Source organism: Drosophila subpulchrella, chromosome 2R (assembly GCF_014743375.2).
Source record: "Drosophila subpulchrella strain 33 F10 #4 breed RU33 chromosome 2R, RU_Dsub_v1.1 Primary Assembly, whole genome shotgun sequence".
NCBI classification, from domain to species: domain Eukaryota; kingdom Metazoa; phylum Arthropoda; class Insecta; order Diptera; family Drosophilidae; genus Drosophila; species Drosophila subpulchrella.
The window spans coordinates 12,957,842-12,985,822 of record NC_050611.1 but is presented as its reverse complement, the minus strand read 5'-3'; the positions used below and the strand labels follow the sequence as shown (position 1 = coordinate 12,985,822).

At 42.6% G+C, this 27,981-nt stretch overlaps 4 protein-coding genes across 10 annotated transcripts; all 4 read right to left on the bottom strand.

Annotated features, from left to right (window-relative positions):
- Positions 1-158: 158 nt before the first annotated feature.
- On the bottom strand, positions 159-8,285 carry LOC119552052. The gene is made up of 10 exons (XM_037861795.1): positions 8,133-8,285; positions 7,932-8,067; positions 7,437-7,675; positions 7,213-7,367; positions 6,519-6,686; positions 6,273-6,454; positions 5,411-5,799; positions 5,238-5,353; positions 1,842-5,170; positions 159-1,488 (listed from the first exon to the last, which is right to left on the bottom strand). The coding sequence occupies exons 1-10, from the start codon at positions 8,283-8,285 to the stop codon at positions 296-298; spliced, it is 6,060 nt and encodes a 2,019-aa protein (XP_037717723.1). The 3' UTR covers positions 159-295.
- A 3-nt stretch (positions 8,286-8,288) lies between these two features.
- LOC119552053 lies at positions 8,289-10,526 on the bottom strand. Of its 5 annotated transcripts, none has more exons than XM_037861796.1 (2): positions 10,308-10,526; positions 8,289-9,273 (listed from the first exon to the last, which is right to left on the bottom strand). In XM_037861796.1, the coding sequence occupies exon 2, from the start codon at positions 9,071-9,073 to the stop codon at positions 8,441-8,443; it is 633 nt and encodes a 210-aa protein (XP_037717724.1). In that variant the 5' UTR covers positions 9,074-9,273; positions 10,308-10,526; the 3' UTR covers positions 8,289-8,440. The 5 variants fall into 5 exon arrangements, with proteins under 5 accessions (XP_037717724.1, XP_037717725.1, XP_037717729.1 ...); XM_037861797.1 differs by having other exon boundaries at positions 10,379-10,515; XM_037861801.1 differs by lacking the exon at positions 10,308-10,526 and adding an exon at positions 9,871-9,919.
- A 685-nt stretch (positions 10,527-11,211) lies between these two features.
- LOC119552002 (protein quiver) lies at positions 11,212-18,605 on the bottom strand. 2 transcript variants are annotated; one of them, XM_037861725.1, is made up of 6 exons: positions 18,506-18,605; positions 18,370-18,447; positions 16,911-16,967; positions 15,758-15,810; positions 15,605-15,698; positions 11,212-15,432 (listed from the first exon to the last, which is right to left on the bottom strand). In XM_037861725.1, the coding sequence occupies exons 2-6, from the start codon at positions 18,416-18,418 to the stop codon at positions 15,209-15,211; spliced, it is 477 nt and encodes a 158-aa protein (XP_037717653.1). In that variant the 5' UTR covers positions 18,419-18,447; positions 18,506-18,605; the 3' UTR covers positions 11,212-15,208. The 2 variants fall into 2 exon arrangements, with proteins under 2 accessions (XP_037717653.1, XP_037717654.1); XM_037861726.1 differs by lacking the exon at positions 16,911-16,967 and adding an exon at positions 17,706-17,753 and having other exon boundaries at positions 15,209-15,432.
- A 2,802-nt stretch (positions 18,606-21,407) lies between these two features.
- Positions 21,408-27,873, bottom strand: LOC119552000 (aquaporin AQPAn.G). 2 transcript variants are annotated; one of them, XR_005219564.1, is made up of 6 exons: positions 27,697-27,873; positions 23,747-23,817; positions 23,479-23,634; positions 23,276-23,419; positions 22,029-22,574; positions 21,408-21,713 (listed from the first exon to the last, which is right to left on the bottom strand). XR_005219564.1 is itself a non-coding variant. In XM_037861724.1 (6 exons), the coding sequence occupies exons 2-6, from the start codon at positions 23,780-23,782 to the stop codon at positions 21,678-21,680; spliced, it is 795 nt and encodes a 264-aa protein (XP_037717652.1). In that variant the 5' UTR covers positions 23,783-23,817; positions 27,697-27,872; the 3' UTR covers positions 21,408-21,677. The 2 variants fall into 2 exon arrangements, 1 of the variants encoding a protein (XP_037717652.1); XM_037861724.1 differs by having other exon boundaries at positions 22,152-22,574; positions 27,697-27,872.
- Positions 27,874-27,981: the final 108 nt, after the last annotated feature.

The following is a 27,981-nucleotide window of genomic DNA, read 5'->3' as shown; positions in this document are numbered from 1 at the left end:
AGGGTTTCTCTGTGTGCGCGGGTCTTGTGTATGCATATGAAATTGTGAAAAACCTACTAACTGATTGGCTTCAGACCAGCTCGCTTTTGTTGACCAAACAGAGGGTGCAGCAGCAATGGGGCTGCTGCAGGAGCTGGCCCAAGGCCTCTTGGGCGTCCGCCAGAGGCAGGGATATGGCCACCGCCTGGGCTTCCGCCTCCGGTTGCGTTGCTGCCAAACTGAGCGAAGTGCCGCTGGGCGGTTGTTGCAAGGGTTGCACTCGATGTTAGCTGCTGCTTCTGCTGCCGTCCGCGTCTCATCTGTTGATGGTGGACGTCACACCAGCTCCCGTGCCAGTAGCTCCTCCGCCTCCGCCAGATCCCGTGGCATTCACACCGCTGCTCAAAGTCCCTCCATTTCCGCCCGCTCCACTGCCATTATTGTTATTGTTGTTGTTGTTACTCGTAGGCAGCACCACTCCGCCATTGTTGGCACTGGCTATCACCTGCTCCACGGTCAATGCTTTGCCCACATCCTTGGCACTCAGCAGACTGCCATCCTGAGTGCTCACATTGTTCGCATTCGTGCTGACCAACTGCCTAATGGTAGTGGTGGTGGGTCCTCCAGCACCACCTGTGCTGTTCACAGTGGTGCCCAGAGGAAGGGTTCTAGTTATAATCGCCGAATTGTTGAGACGTCCGCGTAGCACCTGCTGCAGTCCACCAAGTTGCATCTGCATCTGGCCACTGTTGTTCTTTTGCAGCGGTTTCACATTCAGCAGACTCGTGTAGAGCACACGCTTATCTCCCTGGCCAGGTTGGGAATTTCCCGTTGTGGCCAACGTCTTAAGCTTCTGATGCTGCTGTTGTTGCTGCTGCTGCTGCTGTTGGGCTTTGTTCAGTAGCTCACCCGTGCCGGCGCTGCTGACAAAGTTCAGCTTCAGATTGGAATTGAGCAGCTCCTTGTAGTGCAGCTTTTGGCCAGCCGCCGCCGCTTGCTGTTCACTGGCTGTGGCGATGGTAAAGTTGCCAGCTGATCCGCCGCCTCCGCTGTTGCTGCTGGTCAGGAAGATCTTGTTGGCCTGCTGGGGTGTTGCCTGGGCGGTGATGATTGCCGTCGAGGCAGGGTGCAGACTGTAGTTGTGATTGGCTGCTATCGCTGCCGCCGAGTTCGGCTTTAGTTGCTGCTGCTGTCCCTGACCAGAGACCGGCTGTTGCTGCTGCAGATTGACATCCGATACGAGCAGCGGGAACTGTGACATCTTGATCACCTTGCTGAGCTTTTGCAGCTGATGCTGATGTAGTTGTTGTAGTTGTTGATGCTGCGTCAGTCCGTCACTCGTGTCCATCTGTTCGCTGCTGTTGCCCGTCGACGTGGCCACCAGATCATCCAGTTCCTCGTGCTGCACCAATTGTTGGAGCTGCTGCTTGGTCAGCTGGATCTGCTGGTGCTGTTGCTGCATCTGTTGTTTGCGCGGCAGCTTTCGATTGAGCAGGAGTTTGTTGATGTCTGTAAGGCATCGATAGTTTAATTAATGTTGCCCATAACACACAGGTTATTAAATATTTGTAATAAATTTAAATAAATCTTTACAAATAAAATTGTTGAGGAAATTACTCAAAGGAAATATAAAATTATTTCAATCTAACTGAAGTCGTAAAGTCCTAATCTTCTATTATGAAATACTTAACAAAGTTAAAAAGCACTTGAGCTTATAACAGAAAACCAAATGGAAAAAAACTAGACTGCAGATTAGATTGCATTCTTTTTAATTTCACTAGTGGTTAAAGGCAAGTGGGGAAAAAGTGCCTTTAATAAGTATTTAACAAAAATTAACATTCTATCTGGTATGTATATCTTACCCGTACTCTCCGGTCCGTTGAGTTGCCTTTTCTGGGTGGCTCGGCTGGCCCAGAGGATCTGATTGGTTACCGCCTTCGGCGAGGAGTCCACCGTTGTGGAGAGCACTGCTGTGGTGGCCACCGCCGTGTTTGTCCCGCTCACCTGGCGCCACACAATCGGTTGCTGCTGCACCAACTGTTGCTGTTGCTGCTGCACATTGTTTCGGGTGGGCGTGGCGACAAGCAAGGGCGTACTGGTGGTCACCTGTTGCACCTGCTGTTGGCCCTGCTGCTGCATCCCGGCAATGCTGTGCACGGCTAGCTGCTGGCCACTGGCAGTGTTGATGATGTTCACACTAGATCCCGAATTGCCGCTGCTGCCCGAGGAGATATCATCATTCTGTACCTTCACATTGGATAGCGTGATAACCGTGTTGGGTCCAATGGAAGCGGTGGTGGCTCCTCCACTTGTGACTCCAGCCTTCTGGATGGCATATGTGACCTTTTGGGATGCCGCCGCCGCACCTGCTGCTGTGACAATCTCACCGCAGCTGGTTGTGTAAATCAATTGGTTGCCCGTGGCGCCAGCGCCGGCAGCTTGCAGAGGCGTCAGGGAGCGCGAGGGATCCCGCTGCATCTGGAAGAGCAACTGCTGCTGCTGGGGATTCTGGTTCTGGTTGGCGGTTTGAGGTGTCGCCTGTCGCTGCTGGACAGTCACGTTCCGGAGTTGAGCCTGCGCCAACTGGTGTTGCAGCTGCTGCTGAGCGGTGAGCGTGGGCAGCGGACTGCTTCCCGTGTGCGGAGTGATTGTCACTATATCGCCCACGGCTGCTCCTCCGCCGTATTCCGTGCGTGCGATGATCTGCGGACCGGCGTTGGCGAACTGATTGAGCAATTGCGTCACCTGCGGCTGCTGTTGCTGCTTCTGCGTGGTTATCTGGGCGGGTATGTTGATCAGCTGCGTCGTGGGCAGAGCAATGGCTTGTGGTGGCAGCTGTTGTGCCTGCGGAGCGACAGGAACGATCTCTCCCTGGGGTTTCTCGACCGCCTCAACCTTTACAGGCAAAATCACTGCTTCCTTGGCCACCACTTCAGGCTGTTCAACTTCCGCAGGAGGTTCCTCTTTGGGCGTCACCACAACTGGTGGGGCTTGGCTGAAGAAGAGCTCACGCTCCTTGATCGACTCCGCCGTGGGACACACTGTAAACGCGGAACTTCCCACCGGGCTTAGAGCCAATTTCGTCTTGCGGTTGCGGCCTGCGCGCTTTGATGAATCAGCAGCACCCACCTTGGGTTTCTTTTCATCTATACAATCCAGCAACTGATCGGCGATTTCCACTTCGTCCACGGCTGCCTCACCATCCAGGATGCCGTTCCAGAAGCTAGTGGCCTGGTTCAATGCCTTGGGATCATCCATGGCGCACTCCTGTAGGATGTTGTCTAGCATATGCTCGTGGTTGTCGTCTTCGTCATCGTCGCCCAACAGGTTGTTGATATCGTTTAGTGAGTCGCCGCCACTCAGGTTGAACTCCAGAGCAGATCCCGAGCCCGATCCTGAGCAGTTGGGGCTCTTGCTGCTGCCGCGGGCGAACTCCTGGACTTGCACCGTCTGCAGCAGCTGGGCATCCGACTCGAGATCCGTGTACTTAAAGCCGCTACTCAGGAAGTACGAGTTGGAATCGGATTCCTCCGCTTCTCGCTTGCCCAACCGATTGAGTTCCACACTTATGGGCGTGTCCTGAGTCCAGTCTACAGCGTGACTATCACAGGACTTGCCCACTTCGCAATCCTCGCTATCGGACAGCTCATCTGTGGGTGTTTTAGGCCTGAAGTGCAGCCAATCACGCCGGATCTCCGAGAGCAGCTCATTGCATATGTCCAGTCGCTGGCTGGAGGTGGGCGACAGTCCACCCAAGTAGTCCGCATTGAATTCATCATCGACAGGAGCTTGTATAAACAGGTCCTTGGGCCTCGCATGCAATTGGCTGTTGCGCAGATTTCGCAGGCGAATCACATCCGGCAGCTGGTTCAGACAGGGAACGGCTTCATCCTCCTCCATGCGCCTGGCGGCCTGCATCTGCTCATGCTCCACCTGTTGCTGATGCTGCTGGGCCTCCAGTTCCTTTTTAACCGCCGTATGCCGGATAATGCTGCTCAGCTGGGCGAGATTGACATCGTCCTCCGCTTCGTCGTCCATGAGTTCGGGATCGGGTTGCGAAGACTGTAGGACAGCTGCTGTACGAATGATGCTCAGCGGCTCGTTGGAGTCGTCGGCATCGATCAGTTCGCGCTTTATCGTCTTGGCCACCTCCTCCAGCGAGGGTCCCGCATTCGCGGTCGCAAGCGTGCCCGTCGACGCGGCTGCCTCCGCTGCAGCGGCTGCTTCAGCGGCACGTGCGGCCGCCGCTGCGGCCGAGGTGGAAGCCACCGGCTGATCCTGGCCTTCGACGCCGACTATCTCTTCCGCCTCCTGCTTTATCACATTGATTTTTTCGCTAATGCTAACATCCTTATTCATAACGTTACTACTACTACTACTATTGTTGTTGTTGTTCAACACGGTATTGTTGTTGTTGTTGTTGGAACGGTGGTGCTGCTGATGATTGGCTCGCGGAGGCTGCAACTGCTCCTTATCATTCTTATCCAGCAGCTCTGGTGCCAGATTCTCGCAAACTTCCTTATCCTCTTCCTTTTTGAGTTTTTGACCGAGAACCAATGCCAAACGCTGAAGGTAGGCCCTGGGCAGAGGACCCAATGCTGGTTTAGTGTCCTCCTCCTCCAGTTCAACTTCCCCAGCCGTCGCTACCGCTTCCGAGGATCTCTTCAGACGCTTGGCTGCATTTAGTTCTCGCAACTGTTGCTTCTTGCGACGCAGACGGCGGCGTTTCTGGCGAAGATCTATCGAACTTTGGGGTAACGTAACCGCTGAGCTGTAGATTCCCAGCCGTGACACATTCTCATCTTCAGTGGCCAGGTATTCATCCTCCACTTCGATCTCAGATCTCTCCTCGAGCTCCAGTTCTTTGCTCTCCTGGCCAGATTCCACTCCAGCTGCAGGTTTCTCCACATCGCTGGGAGGTTCCACCTTTATCAGATCCGGGGCTGGCAGCTCACCCTCAACGGGTTTTCCGGCGGGAACCAGATCCACCACCGTGGGCGGCGAACTAGGCTTGCACAATTGCTCGGGATCCTCCTGCTTGAGTTTGTCGCCAAATTTATCAACCACAACGCTCTCCATCACCGTGTAGTCCAGCTGCGACCAGAAGTCGTCGAAATTCGTTGTGGCCCGGTCTAGGAGGATACGACCGCCACGACCCATTCGACGACGCGCGAAGCCGATGCAGCGTGGCCTGTAAGATTAGCCCGATTCGGAGTGAGTATGGGCATGGACATGGGCCAAATAGAATGGCAACAAACCTGGGATAATTAAGGGAGGTCAGTGTGTAACGGTATTTGGCATCCGAGCAAGCTCCACTGGGCGCCATCTCCTCGTCGGCCGAATCAAACGGATAGCGACCATCTTGGTGACGAGACTGGGGAAATGGAAACAATTCAAATTCTGCCATTAAGCTAACATTGAAAACACCTACCGGCAGGTAAATACAGCTCGACCTGCGCCTAAATGCAAACGGCGTCTCCTCCTCGCTCTCGGAGCCCAGCTTGTTGCCATTCTGGGCACCGGCGCCGAAGTAGTCCTCCTCCTCGCTGTCAGCGATCGAGTCGTTGGCCGCCGGCGAGGCGCTCTGCTGCCTGCTTAGGTGGTGCAGATGGTGGGGCAGGTGGTGCGCGGGCGAGACTCCGGCGCCGCCAGCCGCCGGCAGAGCCGGCAAATACTGTTGTTGCTGCTGCTGTTGGTGCTGCTGCGGCGGTTGCTGCTGGTGCTGCTGCTTGTCGCGGGGCAGTTTGTGCTTGCGCTTTTTGTAGGGACGCTTCTCCTTGCGACTGCTGCTCCCGTTGCCACCGCCACTGTTGATGGAGTCTGGAAATAAATTCCGAATTAAAAATTGTCTTTTAATTGCAACTATAAATCTATGGTTCGCTTTCTCAATCGCATGTTAAACTAAAAGGTTTTAAACGCATAACTTCTATACTTTTCTATACAATCTTTGGCCGTTTGCTCGTTCTCAAGTAAATCTAATAAGTTTAAAATGGAAAATGCCAATACTTTTCTAGTCTTAAAACCAACTTTTAGTTTAACATGCGGACGAGAAAATGTTCCTAAGCTAAAAGCCATTGTTTTAACAAAGTAATTATGTATAATAAAAAAGTTTTTAGGTTCTTAGGACTTGCATTTAAGAAAGATTTTGGTAATTATATATAAATCGATTAACGCTTTAATTATACTGATGTAATTAAGAATTCCGCGCTATTTCTGTAGCAACCCCTATAGACTATCCGTATTTACTGTTTGGGATATTCCTAATTAATTTAATGATTTAAGCCCACCCTTACCCATGGTCAGATTCGACGTATTCAGGTACTGCGACGCTGAGCCAAAGACATTCGCATTGCCCGCCGCTCCAACACCGCTCGGCAGCAGACCCGTGGGCAGGGCGGCCAGAATGGCACCAGCCGTTCCCACCGCCGCCGCCCCTTGTGAGTATTGATTCGCATACAGTGGATTATACGCGGGCCTGCAAGTAAACAAGGAGTATTTCAGTACCTTTCTGCATAATTGAAAGGCAAACGGGTACGCACCTTGTGTTCTTGTACTGAGAATTCAGCTCCGAGTAGACAGCACCGTTGAAGTCGCGCATTTCAACGCGCTTCTCGAAGATGTTCACCGTCATCTTGAGATGATCGCGCTTCGTCTCCTCGCGTCGCCGCACCATCTCCAGTATAGTGGTGGCGCGCTGCAGGTCGCGTCTGTTGTGTAGGCAAAGAAAAGGTGGATTAGCAAGGGTCAGGTATAGGAAACTGGGTAATAAAATATGCTGGCTAACGGAAACTACCTGGTATCGAATTTATGGAAAATTTCGGGTTAATGGAAACCAGAACTTTTAAGCAGCTCTATTAATGTGTCAAAACAAAATGTAAATGAATCGTAACAAAAAATATCTATTATTAATTACATTAGTAGTAAAAAGATCGAACTATTCAAAAAGCCGCAAAAAGCAGCAAATGTTCATTAAGAAATTGACTCAACAATCACATACAATATGTAATAGAACCACAGAACAATATATATTCCAAAGGTTCATCTAGTGAATGACTCAAGCAGAATACTCAGCCAGACATGGGAAACTTCAGAAAGTTCGATTGTTTTCAATTGAAATGAATCATTAAAATAACATGTATTGGTTCAGATTCCAGTAAATAAAGTCCCTCACGATTAGCCAGCATTGGACATAAATTCTCAACCGACATTAGACCATCTTCACTCAATTCTTACCGCAGCTTGAGCATCTTCTCGTAGGATGCCTCGTCGTTTTTGCGATTCTTGCGGGTTTGCATTTTTTCGGTACGTCGCCGAAAGGCCAGATACGGATTGTTGGAGCTGGCGCCGGGTCGACTCTCCGTTTTCACCGTGAGGATCAGCGGGTGTTGCTGGATAATGAGGAAGGAGTTGCTTTAGTATATCGTCTTTGGGAGATGGCCAAGCAAAGGGATTATTACCATCTTGAGGCGCTTGTTCAGCCAGTAGTCGTAGACGGATATGCTGGTCTCGTCGTCCTGGTTGAGAAGCGACTTGGCCTCGTTCAGCGTGACTACCGTTTGGCCGGAGCTCTTTTCCAGCCGGTCCATCATCTGCTCGAACTTCAGTTCGGTGAGCTCCAGGCGCTGCTGCTGACTGAGCCAGTCCTCATCGGCACTGTCCATGTCGTAGTCAGGGACCTCGGTATCCAGCCCAAGAGCTGTGGTATAGGAATTCGAATTAGTTACTTTTATTAAGATGGATTTATTGGGCTTCTAGTATCCCAGAACTATCATCTGTCAATATACTATTTAGGAAACTTTTATAAGGCAATTGCATAGGATGATAAGTTTCCGACACCTAGGATAATTAACTTAAAACATATTCAATAAAGCCGCCAAACTGACTGAATTTCAGCCATTAAAAGCGAACTCTACAGAATTTGGTCTGGGTTTAAACAGTTGCCCCCTGCTTACGTTGCATGTGGATCATTTGGCGGGGCATCTTGTAGTCCGGCGGATAGTAGGCATCGTAGAAGGGCTGGTCCGTCTGCAGCACCTCGGGCGTGGGGATGATCAGGCCCGTGCATATTGCCCGCTGCAGATGGTGTTCCTGCAAGAGATCATGGGCGAAATTAGTTTCTATTGAGAGGAGCTATCAGAGCGATGACCACTTACCGACTCCTCCTCCTTCTCCATGCCACTTGGCATCTGCGGCACCGCCCGGTTGATGGCTGAGTACTCGGGCAGGTCGGGCAGCTCCTCCGCCAAGTAGATGGGCATCTGCTTGGACGGATCCAAATGGCGGGCTCTGAACGACAGCTTGGACATCTTGCTGGCTTTTGTTTCGGCTTGGGTTTTGTTTTGGTTTTTTGGGTAGTGGTTGTGCTTGTGTGTGGTTTTTGGGGCTGTTGTGTGGTGTGTGGAACGTTTCTATTTGCTGTTGCTGTGGCTGTTTTGAGTGTTTGCCTAGTGGAATTGGCTGCTTAGGTGGCTATGGATGCTATGGAGGCGACGCTAGCTCCGGCTGTCCAACTGCAGTGGGCAGGTTTTGTGCTGCTACTGCTAATTTGGATCCTGGAGGATCTACTCCGATGCGTGGTGGGCGCTCCTCTACTCGCTGTTGCGGGTGCTGTTTTTGTTAGCAGGAGCTGAAGCTGTTGCTGGTGCTGTGGCTGTGGCTTCTTGGGGTACAACAGGTGCTCCGCCCTCAGATCCTTGTGATCCTGACACCGATCCCGATCCTGAGCACCGGGGCTGCGGTGGCTGTGGCTGCTCTGCCAGCTGGTTAACGCAGCCCCTGTGCCCGTTGCCCTGGCCGAAGACGTAGTGCCACTGCTGGTGAGGATTGTATGTGGATTGGCGACTATGTAGGGTGTGTCCTCCTCCGCCTCCCCCTGGACACCCTCCCGGCGGTCCGCCTGCCGCTCCTCCTCCTTCGCCGCCTCCTCCTCCTCCTCCCTCGCCTCTCCTCGTCGTCGTCCTTGATCCCCGGGAATTCGAGCTGACAGCGCCGACAGCAGGATAATGGCCAAGGAAACGATCTGGTGGCAATTACGACGACAACGCAGTGGTAGCAACAACAGTGACAGCGAATGCAGCAAATGTGTCGACGACATTTTTCACGTTGAAATCGAAGGTTCTGTGTGAATTGGCATAATTACGTTCATCAAATTTGCACATTTCAGTTCATCATCATCGTTTTTGGGCTAAATCGAAATGTTGTTCTTTTTCTATAGTCCCTCTTCTTGTTGTTGTTATTATTATTTATTATTATTCCGCCTTGGCTTTTGTGTTATCGGTTGGGCTGATAAAAAATCTAGAATCGAGAACAACAACAAAAACTAGTAAGTAAACAACTCACACACACACACACACACGCATACATTCAAAAGTGGTGGCAAGGGCGCGCGCGGGAAAAATATCACAAATACACACACTTTTGTTTTAAATTAGTAAAAACACGCAGAAAAACATGCCAGCTATGATTCATTGCCTTTGCTCAGATTATTCGGCATTTTTTCCATTATTAAAACGCCCGAAAAACGCAAAATCATAGAAAGCCGAGACGAAGAAAAAGGCGGCATAAACAAACACACGCGCGCAAACACACATCTCAAACAAACGCGGCGAATTTAGTACTGTGTTTTTTTTTTTCCGAGAGATATCTCACTTTGCAGAGCCCTGTTAGCTAACATTTTGTTTGTACAGAACTCTGTTAAGTGAGAAAAAAAAAACGCAATCAAACTCCGCCTCATGTGGGTTTTGTTTTTTGCTTTTATCTAGCAAATTCGCATTCGGCCGACTAGTGCGTGTATTTTGTAGGGCCCGGACTAATTTTTCACACACTTTACCGCACTTTTCGTGCAGCAGCGAGCGCAATCTGGTTGATAAATCGCTCGAAAAATTTACACACATAAACCCGATTTTGCGTATAGCGTGGTTTCGCTGGAAAGCAATAATGGCGGCCAGAGAGCCGAACACCGACGACGCCGCGGACTGCAGGGCCGCGATTAATTTGCGTCGACGGCGGCGATAACGATGAGCGGTCGCCGATTTATTTCGTTTGATTTCACTTTCGTACTCATCGCGCTGCTTGGTAATAATTAATAAATCGTGTTTGTAATTTTCAGGGGCCGCAAAAATGATTATTTTCTTAGAAAATATATAATTTCGGTCGGCAGCTGTTATCGATAGATCGCCGTTGCGCGCGCCTAATTGCCGGCCTCTCACTCCGATGACACTCCGAACGTCTGGTTAGCGCCCCCTGGCGAGCTCTTCGCGCACTAGACCCAACGCTGCATGACTTTTTTTTTCACAAACAAAAAAATCGATTTAGATTTTTTCACGCACATTTTTCACACTCTTTGCCAGGCATTTGTGCCCGCAATATGAACAAATGATGTGATTTCCAGCGTATTTACCACTGCCGCACCGTTTGCAGCTAAATTCTAGCAGTTGGGCGAGCGCAAACGTTCGAAATTGTTCTTCAGCAGCGGGACACGTTTTTACTTATGGGCGGCCATTACGAATGAATTTTCGGAGTTGTCGGAGTCGAACGAAATCGTCGCCAGAGTGGCGAAATTATTTTGGCTAGGCCTCCGGGGGAATTAGTTGACCGTTTTGAGTGCGGTTTTCGGCTAAATCTGTGGAATTTTGAGGGGGGTCGGTTGCATGCATTCGGATAGCCGGGGCCCAGCTGCATTTATTTAATTTGTTGTTAATTTACGCAGCCCCAAATCGCCCAGCTGCCCAGCTAGTGGTGGGCGAATAATTCGGAGTGGCCAGGCGTTAGGGTATTGAGTTTGGACTATCGGATGGGCTCACTATTGCGTTGCAGGCAGAAATGCACTAAAGCGTGGGCTTAAAATGTGGAGAAACGGATTACATTAAAGCCTAGACACAAACCAAAATTCTGAAAATTTAAAATTATTAATTTGAAATTGAAAGACTCCAGCGTTGCCACCAGCAATGTAAAGCACTCCGTGCTGCCAGACCGAAAAAATATTGTCTCATCTTTACCTTGATTTAAAAGTATTTAATTTATTTTCAGCTTCATAAAAGTGATAGAACAGAGCATATCCCATACTATACCAAAAAGATGGTTTTTTTTCCAATGTTTATTAAAAAGTTTATTTTATTGTGTACTTAAGATGTTAGCATTTTATTTGGCTATATTCTTGGGATTATTACATAAAAATAGAAAAAGTAGGTGCAATATCTTCCATTTGATTTCTACTTTTTTATTTAAAAAAAATTTTTTTTTTCGTTTAAATGCTTTTTTATTATAATCTCTTACAAGGCTTTTCGTACTCGCTGTTTTGCTTAACTTTGTTTATTTGCTAGTTACAATGTCTTGATAGTTTTAAAGGTGCTCGTTGACTTATCATCTTGTTTTGGAATACAATTAAAATATTGTCGATATTTAACAATTTCTGGGAGTAATGCTGATTTGGCCAAGCGATGTTGAGTGGTAATTTAAGTTGGTTTTTTGTCCAGCAAAGCGAGTTGGAAGCACCTGCTTAGTAAAAATTAAGCCTCAAAGCTTTGTTTATAAAGCCCCAAGCAGAAGAAGCTTGATTTGATAAGATCCCGCGCCGATCCTATCCTCCAACGGTTTTTCAGCTGCTCTAGTATCCTTGGTATTTTTTTTGATTTGTTTTACGTTATATGGGGTTTCGGTTTTTCGGGGAATGGCCGCACGGACGTTCACAATTACAGTTGGGGCGGCGACCGCCTGATACCAAAAGCGATATTTTTGGATATCTTCGCCGGTGACAGGCGGCGCACGATTTTGATTTTTGTATTTTTACCCTCGACGTTTCAGATGCTCGGCAATGCACGCGCGCCTGCCGCCCACAAAGTGCCAGGATTTAATTTCAAAGAAAATTAAAAAATATTTTTATGCATTTGTGGAACGGCTGTCGCGGCATTGCGACCACTGGGCATGGATTGCGATGGCGTACATGATGAAAAACATAGTCAGACAGTGGTGTCGTATGTGAAAAAGCACCATTTTCGCGGGGGGCTGTGGTTGGTGGGCGTTGCGCAGCAGCGAGAGAGAGATGGATAGCCCTCTGTCGCGCCTGCGCAACCTTGTGGGTGGTGGAACCCAGTGGCGTACGAAGGGGGGAGGTGATTCGTAAGTTAACTCTGCCTTGCCACTTACTACAGCATCCGAAATAAGAGCTTTAAGTATTTAATAAAAAATTAAAATAAAAAAAAAAGAGTTTAAAACCCCTTTTTACAAATCGCCGCACGCCACTGGTGGAACATATGTGGACGCCATCTGCGCAGGTGAAGAGGTGAGTTGAGGTGAGAGAGTGAGCGAGTGGTGGGAAATACTAGATGTGAGCGTGGCGAGTTGAGGTGTAAACTCAATTTAAAATCTGAAATATCTGCTATTTTTAAGATGGATAATCGATAAAAAAAAAACTAACCAATAAATCAACTTAAAACAAAAAGCGACTGCTGATTCTTCTAGAGAGTTGGTTATGTGGGCTTTTCGTGTCTCTTCTTCGGTTTTTCTCGTTTCTTTGCAATATTCATCAACCAATACCAATAATCATTTTACTTAGCATTTCGCTATATTGGTAAGATCTTTGATATTAATTTAGTGCTTTTTGTATTGTGAGGAATCTATGGATGTGGAAGCTAAGGCCCTCCATTATTGGGCTCTTCGAACGGTTTTTATATTATTATCGTTTTGAAAATCGCGCCTACGTGTAGTAAAAATTTACCATTGGCTTTCGGTATATTCATGAGTTTGTTGAGTGTTTTCTCTAAGTGCATCGCTAAATATGTATGTATCTGTATCGTATTTTCTGTATATATTTCTCTAACATTCAGTGAGTGTTCTTTTGTGTCTTGGCGTGTACTTTAATTGTTTTCAATTTATGCTACAGGTGTGGCTCTAGTGGAAGAGTTCTATGTGGTTTCTGTTTTGGAAGAAAGTTAGTAAAAAGAGTCTTAAGATCAAACAGAGTTGTTAGGAGAGTGATAGATAGTCAAACAGATAGAAAGATATACAGAGAAATATAGAGGAGATACAGAGAAAGAGAAAGAGAGAGTATGTTGGCGCTGAGATAGATGTTGGAACTACAAAAAGTACTAAATTAAAATATGTTATTTTTGCACTACAAAATTCGTGTGTGTATTTTTTTTGTAACTTCATTGCCTTGTTTCGATTTATGATTTTTGTTTAAACTTTGAAACGCATTAACCGTCAATCAATCAATCAAATACTGGTTATAAGAATATTGTCAACATTCACAAACCAAAATCGGTTAGATATTTGTGGTTAAAATATATAAGTTTATCTGTTATTGAACAAACCAACATACCAGGAAAGCAAGAAACAATACAAATCGAACTTAAAATCGAATGGTGTTAACATTGCATTGGGGATTTTCGCTAAGTGTAGGGGGTTCTTGTGGAGGGGGAGGGAGGTGGAAGGGTGCTGGATCGAGGGGGAAGTGAAAGTGTGTGTGTGTACCACCAAGATAGGCCGGCTAAAATCCGATATCCCATCCATCTACGAGCGAGGCAAGATCGAACTAAGAAAACGGTGCGCAACTGTACTTGAATTTTTTGATTTTAGTTTGTTTCTTTTGGCTTGTGACTTACCTGGTATGCCCAAGCAACGAAATTAGTTCACATGCTTCCCGGTTGGACGGATATGGATATTCTATTTGTTTTAGTTATTCTCTTTAAGCATTTTTAACTAAAGCCAAGTCTAGGGGTAAGTATTGTACAAATGCGTGGGCAGAAGTGCACGAATGTTGAAAAGTTGGTTAAGTGAGTAGCAAGTAGATAAAGCATATTTAAGCTAAAAGTTAACGTCAAAAGTTGAGAGTAAATTTTGCTAGAGATATATACGTATGGTAAAAATGGTTGTTTATTAGCCAATCTTCAATTATACAAATGAAAAGGTTTACGCTTAGAATACAAAACTTCAACTTCAAGTTGAATACTCTAGACGAGATGATAATAATAACTATTAATTCATAATATTAAGTCAAATTCCAAAAATGTAAATCATAAGCTATGTAAGCTATAAGTTCCGATTCGATTCGATTCGTTTTAAAACTATCACTAGCATGAATGAGAATTGATTCAATTTCAATTTCATAATGAGGGTTACGGGTTGTTAACAGATCGTGGGTTCGGGATCGGAATTGGGATCGGGGATCTTCTACTTACAATCTAATTATCACTTGTTGAACATAAACCAAAGGGACCAGGGTAGTCGGTACTTTATACAGTTTGGTGCTTGGTGGCAGGTTCTATGAGGCTAACTACACTAAGATCGATAGGTTACCAAAGTTCGGTCTCATTGTTGCTTCGTTACGTGATATGATGCGTGGGATTTTTTTGTTTGTTTTTTGGGGTCCAAGCGAGAACCGAAAGTATAGCTTAATGGCTAGATCTACGATATAGAGTATTAACAACAAAGTAACGTTTTATGCATTATGGAGTTCTCTTCCGACTTTGGAATAAACAAGATGAGCAAATGTTCCACTTGGTCACTGCAAATACTTTTGGGATGATCTTTGATTTCTTTGGGGCTGGCTATATGTACAGTGTGTCTGGGTGTCGAGTTATTCCAAGTTTACATATGATTTGGACAAATGTTTAAAAGTAAGTCTATAAACGTATTTATATGTGAATCGATTACTGGCTTTGGTTTTACGGTTTGTCCCTCTGGCCGGGGCATTTACAAATGTAAGTAACAACGAAATCAAAATGTAATAATCACTACGATTCCTACTTAAGCGCTACATGCTTCAGCTTTAGCATCAACAACATGCATTTCAAATACCGAGTACGATTACTGTGATTCGATTCGGACTCGGATTCGGATTTTGATTCGATTTCGATGCGATTCGATTAAACTCGCATTTGAAGAACTCTTGCTTTAAGTGTGTGTTTACTGTGTGTGATAGAGAAATTGGGCAAGCCTTCTGTCTTTGGAAGCTTTGGTATGCATACACATTCCTTAGATCTGGATCTCGAGCTATCGCTTGGTGCTGATCAAAACTACGCGAAGTCCGTTCCTCGCAAACTGTGCTCCAAAACAAATCAATCGCAATTGTTAAACTGTTATCTTAATAAAATCAAATCAAGCTACAAATCATACGTTCAGATAGAGAGGAAGAGAGATAGTGAGTTCGTGTAGGATTTTCTCTAGGTGTGTTGTATGTTTCTGTATGTTCTGAGTGGGTGTGGATTTCTGTGGGTGAGCCTAACACTTTCTATCTGCTGAGCAATTGAGCAATTAGCCACGACACTGCCACTGCGATGGGTATGAGATGCAGCTGGCAACCGTTAGTGTGTAAATTTTTACTAGAATTGCACATATCTTCCTCACAAAAGCACATATGTCCATTGCCTGAACTTTCCATCATGCACACGTGATCGACCATGAATAAATTGATCTGTAACTGTGACGTACACATGCGTCGCACCACCTCGTACGCTGAAAGAGAGAGAGAGAGAGAGCAAGAGAAGAGAGAAAGAGACGGGGACACGCACACACCAGGGTGTCGATCAATCAGTGAAAGGATAATCAATTTGAGAACAGGGGATATGTGGGTACAGTCACGTGCAAGGTGCGGGTTACAAATGTGTCGGGGTTACAAGCTACTCACGTGATCTCTGATGCCGCACCATTTTCACGCAGCAACCGTTGCAGGTCATCAAGGGAGGCTGATCCCTTGGCAGGGCAGTATAGTTGAAGGGATCCTGGGATAAATACAAACAATTTTAGTCTACATGGCCCATCTCCATTGCTCTTTTCCAACCTTGCAGCGGGCATCTGTCCAGGAGTCGCATTCATAGCAGTAAATCGATCGCGCTATATGAAAAGATATCTCGTTACTATCAATTTCTCAATACGCAACTCTCCCCTTCCGATCTTCGGGTTATTTTGAGGTTAGGTTAGCTAGGTACAGTAACGCCAAAACGTGCAACACATAAAAGCATTCAAAGAGTTGCCAACACAAACAAACAGCAGGCCGAAAACATTTATCGATACCAGTTTTTTTAACTAAACAAGTGATTTGTTGCGATTCTTTTGAATTGGGTGTGTGGTATTTGGAATTTTTGGGTAGCTAGTGTTTCGTAAAATATTTAAAGTATCTCTAACTAACCTACATTTGCAAAGAAAAATTAACAAAACAGAAAAACACATTTATGTTGAAGGATTTACTGGGGATGACATGATGGAAAAGTGTCCTTTAAAGCATGCATTCACACTCACATACTCGTATACCACATACAGACACACCAAATAAGTAGGATAAGATATCGGTCTTCCGGATACAGTTTGTTTCAGAGCTATGTTCCTATAACTCACTTTCTTATATTACACAATATTATTAGAAACCAAAATTTTAATCGTTAATTAATTACGGACGGCTTTATAAATATAATTAAAGCGATTGTCACATTTTTAATTAAAAATTTCGTTGTTGATATTGAATTTCATTACTTCCGAAACGAACTTTACCACAGAATTACACCTGATTTAATGGGTGGTCGACGGGTAGTTTAAAGTAAATAAAGCGAAAAAAGGAAGGAAAGACAAAAAAGCGTTGGTGCAAATATTCTACTGATAAAAGTGCAACCGAAAAAAAGTGAAGTTAGGAAAGAGTTAAAGGGGATGCCCCAAAGAACTGAATGGATATTGTTGGCAAAGCTTTAGGAATGAGCGAAATAGCTCCGATCTTGCGGTCGATCAGGCTTTGAATACGAAATCAAAAAGATCTTAAGTAACACTGATAATCCAAAAATATTCCTTATTCATGGCGAACTCGACATAAACCGATTCGAGTTTGTTAGAAATAGATTATACATATACTTATGCATGACTCATATTTTCTTATATTTTGGCAAATAGGTAATCGATAGGTTTAAGCAAATGGTTTCTGGTTTGGAAAGACAATGGACTCATACTTTGACATTCGGCTGAGGTCTGCGGAATCCATATGAAAGTTAGAAATCCGATAAAGGCTGCAAATAAATAATGGAAGAGAGAGAGCAAAGTAGAAGTGGGCAGTAGAAGGAGCACGAACCAAAGATACAAAATCAAGGGGCTTCGGAGGAGTGGGCACTAGATGAAACCCCGTAACAGGTACAGTTGACCTCTCAGCTTGTTCCGATTCCATATTCCCCCGGGCAAGCACAACTGTACCTGCCATTGGGTTAGCAGTTGATTTTTGGGTAGGGTTTGAGTTGGAGGAGAAAATTGAGTTGGTGGGTTAAAATGTTGATACTCTACATACGCCGGGGCGGGGTTATGTAAAACACTCTCGATATTCTGTGCACTCAGTGTTGGAAAGCCATTCGATTCCACCGCCTACCCGAAAATATTACCAAGGTGACAGTGTTGTAAAAGGCACAGAGGAAAGACAATTTTTACAAATTACGTTTACATTTTGGTGTGAACTTCACTGCAACTCAAGACGCATACGTGTTGTTGTTGTTGGGTGACCAGGAATATGCAATATATATGGGTAGATAGAATGTATAGAGTACAGACAGCTGCTTACAGTCGATATATAACGGCATTTACAATCAACGGCACGTACGAAACGAAACCAATAATGAAAACCAAACCAAACTCAAATCGAACGCAACAATTGCTTTTCACGTTTTTACAAGGGATTATTTTCATTTTAGATTAGTACAAAAACTGAAGGTAATTTTGTTCAAATCGAATGGGGAAATCATACGCAAAATGAAACTTACTTGGAAAACAATTATCGGTGGTAGCGAATTTTGCCAATGCCAAAAAAACTATATAGTATTTTAGTTACCGATGAGAAATGAAAAATAAAAATAATGTAAAACATGTTTTCAATCAAATTCAATCGAATTATGAATGGCTTAGCAGCTAACAAGGCAAAGGAAAATCAATTATCTCGGTGCCTATCTAAACAATTCGACTCGATCGATCAGCTTGCACTTAGTTGAATTCTATCATTTTTGTTAGTCTTACTTTGCATAATAACATTTTGTACTGTCTGATTAAAACATCACGAAAGATATTACTTGCCTAATTTAATGGAACCAAAATTATTGTACATTTTGTGATTTTGTAGTATATTTAACGATCACATTTTCATTTCGCCTACAACAATTCCCTGTGTCCGCTATAATACTAACAAGTCTAATAATCATGTATATATACAAGTTCCCAGTGAATTCTTTGATCTGTGTGAGAATAAAATTTGATGGTCCATAAAGCGCCGGGAATTTATGCTGGCTCTTCCGTTTTTATTGTTCGGCTCCTGTTTATCATTCAGTTTGATATGGTGTTGACCTTAGTTCATTATTAATTTGATGATTATTTCTCTGGCTATATCTAAGTGTTTGCTTGATGTCTGTGGTGATGGATGAGTGAAGGGATTACCTGTTAAGACCAACAGCCAATTGCCGACTGCATTTCTCTGCGTCCACATCTTGGTCGCTTTTCCGGCTTTCCACCCACCTAAAATGATTTTCTTGTATTGATTGTTTAAACATATTAAAGTAGCATCGAAACTTACTTGAAGTGGGCTTAGATTATATGAATTTGTACTATCTACTGTCTGCAATCTGCACTCAGATCCTGTTCCTGTGTCGAAGAAGCATTATGCTGCCGTCACTAAAATATAGGAAATATTACTATCTAAAGTGTTATTTTCATAATATCTAAATATGCAGTGATTTAAATTTATTATTGAATCTCAAGTACCACCTCCCCAGGACATACATAAATTATATTTTTGAAATTCTCAACACTAAATTGTTACAACTGTTGAGTTGATTTTTGTTAATGAATAAAATGTTGACTATCAGGAAAACAAATCACAAAGAGCCATGACTTCTTCATCTCTAAAAACTCTTCAGTGACTAAAATTTGTCTTCTATGTAAAGAAAGTCCAGCAAGTTTTCCCTTTAAATGTGTCCTATTTTTAGTCCCTAGTGATTTCCCACAATGAAAATAGAGGCACAAAAATTAACACTTTCCGAAATAACGACCAACTCTGGTTTCCCAACTTTTATGGCGCATTAATGGTGCACATGTGCGAGAGTTGACCCAAGAGTTGAGATGAAAATGATTTCCAGCCCTCAATTTATGGCGATACTTTAATTTGACTGAAATGCGTACGTCAATATGACAATATAAATATATGGATGGTATATGTATATATGGTGCAGATATAAGTGGATCAAAAACAAGGCTCTATAAATAGAGCCACCCAACCTCTAATAAGTGTTCTAGGTCAATCGGAGTGAGTGGTGGTGTGTGTTTTTTTGGGTAGGGTGTGTGAGTTCAAGTCATGGCTGCTGCTGATGTCAATGGTTCTTCGGTCCCCTGTGATTGACCGGCTGTTCGAGCGCTAACCATCAGTATCATATCGTTCGCTTTTCACATTTCACACTCTGGTCTGCATTTTACACATTTTTTCTGTTTGCTTTGGCTGAATTTATTGTGGCATTTTTTGCATTGAACTTTGGCAAAGTGTCAAAATAACGCGAGGGCGGGCGAAAAGAAAAGCGAGGGGAGTGGCAGACAAAACTATTTATATTTATATGTATGCCAGTGCTAAGAATATTCTTTAAGCGAAAAGAAATTAATGGGGATGACTGACTGTCAGCTACCCTTTGTAATACTCAAGGAATAATTTCGGATCAATACTTGAATGTAAACAAATTGATGAATCTAGTAGGAATTTAAATATTTACTTTGACCTCAAAAAACCTTGTCTAGATGAGCCTATATCGATTGAATCTCGAAAAAAATAAAACTACTTATTCTTAATAAGTTCAGCTATATAAACAAACTCAAGAGCAAATTCATCTTGATATCAAGAACGTTTATTCTCGAAAAAGTGAGAGGTCGAGTTTTAAAGAGAATATGATCTAGGCTCTTAAAGTGTTAAATTTTTCTTGGTGATTGCATTTCAGACATTAATTTCACTAGGGAAGTATATGAGTAGTATAAGCTTTAAGATATTATAATAGCTGCCATTAATTTCAAGTGCAAGTTCTCAAATGAACTCGTCAATATTGAAACTATCTTATGGGTTGTTATCTTCAAGTTTAGCCTGCCTTTAATCTGCAAACCAATATACCCCTCAATATTGGTGAAGCATTAAACTACCAACTGGTCTTTCAAGCCAATCAGGTTAAGGTTTTAGCTTGCCACCACTAAAATTAGCGCAATTTTCCGGGCAAAACCACTGTGACTATTATTCCGCACCACCGCTGCATATGCAAGTGGGTCAAAATGTGGTTCAGTGTCCGCCTGGCGTTCAACAAGTGTTTGCAATGCCACCGTTTTAGCGATGATTATGACTGCCGATCGCATTTCATTGGCCATTCATCAAATTTTAATGGCTCTAACGAGCTAATTGCATAGTGGGTCAAACGCAGAGCAGAATGTAAACAACGCCCTTAGTTTGATTTGGCTCACTATCCTCAAAGGCTGCTTTAAACCAATTAATTACTTGCCTGTTGGCCCAGTTACTGGCTAACTGAAATTGAGTTTTCGTTCATGTTTGGCTGCCAGGTTTTCGTTGGCCTAGACACACGCGAGTATTGATTTTGTGTGGCTGTGTTTACGCGACGCTGCAGCTTCTCCACTTTTCCCAGCCACTTTCCGCTTTCCACTTTTCCTTTCCCCTGCTTTCCTCTCACACTTTTCCGGGTCGGTTGTTGGGCCGTTGTTTCATAATGTGTTCTGGATTCCCGAATCGATTGGCCAGCTTAACTCGGCCCACTTATGTTTTGGCCTTCTCCGGGGTCTACTGCAGTTTGCATTCGACCCTCGCCGTGGTCTCGGTGTCGTTTTTCCAAGTCGTTCGCTGACTTTTCCCCCACTGTTTTCCTATTGATTTCGCTCACAACACTCTAGTGCATCACTTTGCCTTGATTTTCAACTGGCTTTTTAATTAACCGTGTGTGCACTTGCCAATTGTTTAATTCACTAATTCGAATAATTTATCAATTGTTTAATGGCTATTTGGGGGCAATTTCTGCTCCCTGCCGTTTTTTATTTGTTAATTTTGTAATTTATTTAGCAGGTCACACGCAACGACATTGACAACGACGGAGACGACTGCGGATTTTCCGATTTTCCCTTAACGCTTTTTGACAGTTTTGGCGCATGACGCTTTTGCCGTATGCTGCGCGGAAGCTTTCCGCATACCAAGTGTTGAAAAATTGGCTGCGGAAAAGCTTACAGCATAAGCTTTTGAATGCCGGACTTTTTAAAGGTGGAAAATTGAAGAAAATTTGATTCAGTAATGAAAATTAAAGATTGTTTTAGCAACTAAATCCATTTTACTAAAAAATATTCCAATGAAAGATTATTATTTTGTAAAACTTTGAAGAAAATATTAAGGTTTTTATAGTGTTAGAAAACTATTTTTGAATTCCTACCAAATAATTTCAAGTGAACGCTTTTCAGTTAATGTTTTCCACTTTATTGTGAACGCATGAGAATACAAGTATTTTTTTTTTGTAGATTGCATTTTAGGGCAGCTTACACATTTAAATATTAGTTAATTAAGAAATGAATTTTCATGAATAAATACATAAATACACACGAACGAAGGAGTACACGAAATAATTATGATAGACACTGAAATGAATGGATACAAAGTAATCTGTTCTCCTCGGCTGCTTTTCTCTCTCTATCTCTAGATTCGAGTCGCCTAAGATCCCTTAATTTTAGGCATAGTCGCGTGCTCCCTCCAATTTGCGCATCTGTAAGTTATGAAAATATAATAGTACAAAAAATTAGTTAAGTAAGTTAAGCAGGGATGCAAGCCGATCGAAATTGTGGACGGGTTCGGTTGAAAGGACTGAAGAATATCTAAACCAATGGGTTTGGTTCACAAAAGTGGTTTGGATAAGCTTGGGAGGCTGGTTGCAAATAGCTTTAGTAAACGAATATCTGCTGCTAAAGCGATAAAAATATATATACATTTAAATAGTTTATAGATAAATGAGTTAGACGATAGTGTTTTGGGGTTGCGGTTCGGTTTGCATCCCTGAAATCACGTAACTTGGGGTATTTACAATGCAATGTGTGTGTGAGTGAGTGAGTTTGTGTGTGATAAGTGGGTGTGGAATGAGTGTGGGTGTGATCACTGATCAGTAGAAGGACTCCTCGCTCCAGGCGCTTATCAACCTGACTCTCACCTCGCGTTCATCGGCGTGCGTTCGGTACTTCTCGGAAGCCTCGTTCGTCTTTGGGGCGGGTTTCGCCTCCAGGACCTGGGTGTAGAGCAGGGCGGCAGCCACGCCCCCCAGCACAGGTCCCACCCAGTACACCCAATGCGATGTCCAGTTGTCGGTGGCAAAGGCAGTGCCCACCGTGCGGGCGGGATTCATACTAGCCCCGGTGTACCGAATGGTGCCCAGGTGACCCAGGGTCACCGCCATTCCAATGGCCAGGGGCGCCGTGTAGCGGGAGTCGGGCTTGTGGGGATCGCAGGCTCCAAACACAACGAGAACCAGCAAAAGTCCCAGGAAGAACTCAATTCCCACGCCCTGCAGTTCTGTGATATTTTGGGCCAGCGAGGTGTGACCCAAGCCATTATAATAGTCGCGATCGATGAGGATCTAGGGGGTGTAAAAGAAATTATTAAATAAGATTACTCAGTCCTGTTGAAATGACTTCTAAAAGTTAAATTTTTATGTTGAATTAATGGATTGACTATTTTCCAAGATCATTTAAGTGAATCATTTAGGTGAATATATATATATTGAATCATGTTATGATTCTTTCAAGCTGAGTATTTCGGTTGAATCAGTGTGAATATTTTATATTAATATAATTTCGTTTTTAATGAAACTTTTTTGCAAGCAGAACCAGTCAGAATATGTAACTTTCGAAGAATTAAATAAAAAAAGTCAAAGATAACACTTTGAGACAAGTTTGTTTGGGTACTTAAAAATAATCAACGGATTCACTCAGGCATTCACTCTTTATATTGCCGTAAAGATTATTTTATGCACTCAATGAAGAAAAGCAAGTGTCGAAATAAGAGTCACTTTTTAAACCACAACCGGATGTGGGACAATCAAAAACTGTAAGAGACAAATAACTCGTACGATGTTTTTCAAGTAAGCGAGATTAGCCCCAGGGCAGCACAACAAGCGTCTTCAAAGAATTTGTTTTCAGAAACGAACAAAAATGTGATAAGGTTTCTTGGTACATTTTTAGCAACGTTTTGAAAACACATTTTTTTTTGGAAATGCTTATATCTTATCAAGTACTTATTCAAAATCTCCAAGCAAATAATTATTTTATGCTTTCTCACCTTAACAGCTGCAGTTCCAGCGATGGCACCCAGGCACTGGAAGATAACATAGAAAACGGCCCTGATCAAGCTGATTCGTCCTGCAACCAGCATTCCAGCGGTAACGGCAGGATTTACATGGCCACCACTCAAGTGACCCACAATCTGCAAGGGAATGTATGAATATTAGTAGGAATAATATTACAATTTAAGGATAATCTCACCGTGATGGCCATGAAGATGGCCAGGCCAAAAGCCAGGGCCTTGAAGGTACCATCCTCAATTTGAGTGCATGCACCGCAGGCAAAGAAATTGAGGATCAGGTTACCCAGGAATTCTCCAATCAGGGCCTGCCACAATCGCAGCTCCTTGGACTTGAGCTAGGATAAATAAAATAATATTAATAACATGTATAAAATAAGTTCAAAGGTGTAGTTACAATTGTAATTTATTAAATATATTATTAATATTTAGGAACTATTTTGAACTCACCTCATTGAGACCCAAAGAGTACTCGAACTTTCCCATCTTCTTCGCTTTGCCTTTCAACTAAAACTGGTGAACTAAAATAAACACATGGAAAATCAGTGGGCTATGTCTGGCAGTTAATGCAAATCGCAATCCGAATTGTAAATGGAAATGTGTTTGAAAATGGATGTAGACAATTGTCAAACATGAGCAGGTTTTAACTGCCAACGACGGCCACTTTTTTCACTCATTTAAGGTGCGATATTGTTTTGGCCTTTGGTGACAGTTTAAATATCTGCATTTCCGCTACAGTTGACTTAGTGCCTAATTAGTTGGCACTTTTGTCTGGTCTTTAATTAAAGTAGTTAGTTTCTTTTTTAACATTTTTTTTTGTGTTGATTAAGAACAGAGGATTTTAAAGATGCCATGGTATAATAAACCCCAGGTAGATTTGATATTTTTAAATGTAATTTGTAATATGTTTTCGACCCCCAAATGTCTTCAAACTTAGTTCTCGCTTGTTTATTTAATATCCAGATGGATTGGAATGTTTATGTGCTTAAATAAACTTATTTTCGTTGTGCCAAAAGTGGGTAATTAAGATGTTTTTAGACACCACCCCTCCTAACTCTGCGAAACCCATCTTATCAGCCATCGCAGCTGCATGTGAGAATATATCAGAGCAAACAAAATGTATAATATTTAATTGGCAACGAGTCATAAAAGTGCGGTAAATATTTGAGCACAACACCGTCAGAAGTGAACAGCACTCGAGTATCAGCAGTTGAGAGTGTTTAACCGGGGGTTAAGGGGGTATACGGAGGTTAACCCGTCGCGGGGGGATTAGGCCTGTTTTTTTATAGAGTGGAATCAGTGGAAACTGTTTGTTTTGCTGTTCTTTTTTGGCGCAATGCGGTCACGAACAGGCCCAAAAATGGGCTAAGACTCGTTGACCATGCCCCCGCGCCAAGCGTCAAGAGCTTTACAAATATATTCAGTTATATACATATATCATATAGCATATTCCATTTGTAATTTGTCTATGCCATCAATCAACGACCGTTCAATGTTAATTCCCATTTTTAATGCTCAGAAAATATTCAAGTTGTTCACCGCCTTTCGTATTTATTTTTCTAATGCAATCTTAATGAATTTCGTGTTTTATTTGCGTCATCTAGAACCCCCATATCGATATCAGCCAATAGACTCAAGTGCTCTGATATGGAAACGCGGGTTCTGTTCTTTAAATGAGGTGCCGAGGAGTGTGCTGGATGAGCTGATAGTAATTGAATTGACATAAGGTTGGGCCTACGGATAAGTGGAATACCTTGTAATAGAGCAGTTACCATCCCACACAAGCACTGCCATTGACTGGAATGCCGCGAAAAATGGGTAAAAACCGGGGACTTTAAATATTTGTCATCGCCTGTTAATCATCCATTGTGAAAACGGATTCAACAATTTGAGCATGTAATTATAATCGTAATGAGTTTTTGAAATGATTATTTAATTGGCCAGCTACTAACTGGCATTCCATAGATTCAGATTCACAGGTGCCTACACTCTCTTTTCGAGGCTAATTAAAATTCATATCGCTAAACTTAAAGGTGTAGAACAGCAGTATACTGCGGGACCTAAATGAAAAATCTAAACAATTAATCGGCTCTGATTAATGTTTGCTTTGCGATTATTTTGGGCAGCATTTTATGGACGATAAGCTAGCTTTATAATTGGAAACCCAACACCCGATCCCACTTTTCTTCCCAATTGTGGAATTTTCAATAGCGCGCTAATAACCAAATTGGCGGCGTATAAGTGTGTCCGTGCCTATTCGCATAATATCCGAACAATAAAGTAGAAGTTTGCTCAACAAATTAGCACAAACGGCGAGAACAAAACCCACAAAATTCACACATATTTTTGCACACCCAACCAAGTAGATTGCATTTCAACGCATTTCGAGCTGATTTTCGTCATTCGAGGTATTTTTGAGACTTTCGAAACGTGTATTAACGGCGGGTTCATGAACTTGAACTCAAACCGCATTGAACTGAAAGGCTGCCAAAAATGTGTTCCAATAAAATTTAATTATATGCTAATAATGAAGACTGTCGTTGAGAAAAGTGGCTACACACAAAGACATTCGTCATTAATTAAAAACATCCAGATAACAAGAGTATAAATATCGCGTTGATGGATCGGATGAGGTAATTTCTTTGCTTTTGTTTTTGATGTATTTTTTATGGACTCTAAAAGCAAGTAAATAAGTTATTTGACCAGTCATGTTAGATCTATGGCCGTTTTGAGTAGCATTTATGGGCTTCAAAGTTATTGCTATAATGGGATACATTACAAAAAGTTGAAAGCAGTCACCGTTTAAAAATATTGCAGTCGCATGATCTTTACATGTTCTAATACTATATAGTATTTTCATAAAATGTAATTTTGTTTTTATTCTAGATAGTAAACCTATATACTCTAGTCAAGGATGTTTTTAGAAATTTTAAAAACCTTATTTGTGTTCTTACTATAATGGGATATATTATAAATAGTTGGAATAAGTCAGCGGTTAGAAAATATTGCAGTCGCATGATCTTTACATATTCCTATATTCTATTGTACTATTTTCATTACTAGCAATTTTGTTTTTTCCTAGTTAGTATACCTATAAAGTCTAGCTCAATACGTTTTTGTAAATAGCCTTATACTTGCAGGTAATCTCTTCCTGTAGTTATTTTTATTTTAAACAGTTAAAATACCATCTAGCCTAGCCCCAATTGCGTACGTCTGCTGATGACACTTGCCGATATAGACGTTTGCAATTGTTTGTCGCAACTTTGTCACTTAAAAAGCCATAAAACTTACTTAAGCCTTAAATTTGTATGCAACGCCGAACGTGGGAGGAGTGGGAGTGATAAAAGGGGGGGAAAGTACAGCAGCAATTGCAGAGTTACTACCCAAAACTCCCACACGTGTTCGGGGCTACAGTGAAGCACGGGTAAAGTCAAAGGGGGCCACTCCAATTACGAAATCAGAGAGCAGAAAATTGCTGTGGTCAACCCATCAATCACAGGTGTCAAATATGAATGAAGTGGACTGAATGCCCCCAAGCTTCGTAAGTCCCATTACCATATCATCGGATCATGGCATTGCCGTACCTAATTAACCAAACAATACAAAATAACATATAGAAATCTCAAAAGCTTAAACAGATCGCACGACCGCATCATTTCACGCAACGATGGTTTTAAAATGAAAAGCACAATGATATGTCTCAATGTTCTGGGTAAATTTTTAAATATATTTTGGCAATAGACTTATTCTATATCCGCGGCTTTTAATTACTCGGAATCGCTCTGGCCGACATAAGTAAAATCTGTACATAAATTGTTATATTTTTACGATTGACATATGCGAGGGCATTCTCGCCGATTTGTTTATCTCGTTTTATAAGAGAAGTCAAACGAAAAAAAACAGATCAAAGTATGTAGATATGATAAAATATGAACAGGGGTAGAAAAAATGCAAAACGGTATTACAAGATTAGTTGCAGTGCACAGGGAGAAAATAAAACCATTTTTAAGGATAGTTGAGAACTAATTTTGTTTAATCAAATTAAAAGTTATTAAAGATAGAATTTAATTGTTAAAATGGCATATTACATTTAGGTTTTACAAATAAATATTATATCAATATTTAAATGTATATAGTGTGTCGTTTTATTTAATTTTAATATTTAATTGTTTAATGAAATTTTTTTTATAATAATAACTGAAAATGTATATTTTTTTTACCAAAAATTGCTTAGAAAACCATTAAATACTTTAAAACTACCTGCTTTGATTAAAATTAATTGAAATAAAAATTATTAAAATATTATTTTCCGAACAGAAATAGCAATTTTAACTGGGGTGTTTTAGTCAAACATTTTTTTGATTGTTTTTAATTATGATCACTTTCAATTAGAAGTTTACCTTGCTTAGTTATTAGCTCACTTTTGCACCTTTGCACCTGCTTACGAACTTGGATCTGCGACAACAACAACTAACACCTAAACATGCACTTAACAAATATTTAATTTTATTTGGCAGGAATATGAGCTCCTCGAGCGATCCGCGCACTTTGACTCGACGACAAAAACTGCGCGACCGCTTTTGGTAGCAAAAAACCAAAGCCCCAAAGACGAAAAGGCAGAGAGCTCGATGTAAAAAGTAATCAAAATAAGAGAGAGCTTCTCCGAAGAATCCAAGAGAAGAATT

Coding starts and splice junctions, on each gene's coding strand:
- LOC119552052 (XM_037861795.1), bottom strand. CDS start 8,285: ATGTCCAAGCTGTCGTTCAGAGCCCGCCATTTGGATCCGTCCAAGCAG. Junction 5,171..5,237: donor ACCTCCCTTAATTATCCCAG/GTTTGTTGCCAT, acceptor CTAATCTTACAG/GCCACGCTGCATCGGCTTCG. Junction 1,489..1,841: donor CAACGGACCGGAGAGTACGG/GTAAGATATACA, acceptor GATGCCTTACAG/ACATCAACAAACTCCTGCTC.
- LOC119552053 (XM_037861796.1), bottom strand. CDS start 9,073: ATGTCGTCGACACATTTGCTGCATTCGCTGTCACTGTTGTTGCTACCA.
- LOC119552002 (XM_037861725.1), bottom strand. CDS start 18,418: ATGTGGACGCAGAGAAATGCAGTCGGCAATTGGCTGTTGGTCTTAACA. Junction 15,699..15,757: donor GGACAGATGCCCGCTGCAAG/GTTGGAAAAGAG, acceptor TATTTATCCCAG/GATCCCTTCAACTATACTGC. Junction 15,433..15,604: donor GGTGCGGCATCAGAGATCAC/GTGAGTAGCTTG, acceptor TCTCTCTTTCAG/CGTACGAGGTGGTGCGACGC.
- LOC119552000 (XM_037861724.1), bottom strand. CDS start 23,782: ATGGGAAAGTTCGAGTACTCTTTGGGTCTCAATGAG. Junction 23,420..23,478: donor CCATCTTCATGGCCATCACG/GTGAGATTATCC, acceptor ATTCCCTTGCAG/ATTGTGGGTCACTTGAGTGG. Junction 22,575..23,275: donor CTGGAACTGCAGCTGTTAAG/GTGAGAAAGCAT, acceptor TACACCCCCTAG/ATCCTCATCGATCGCGACTA.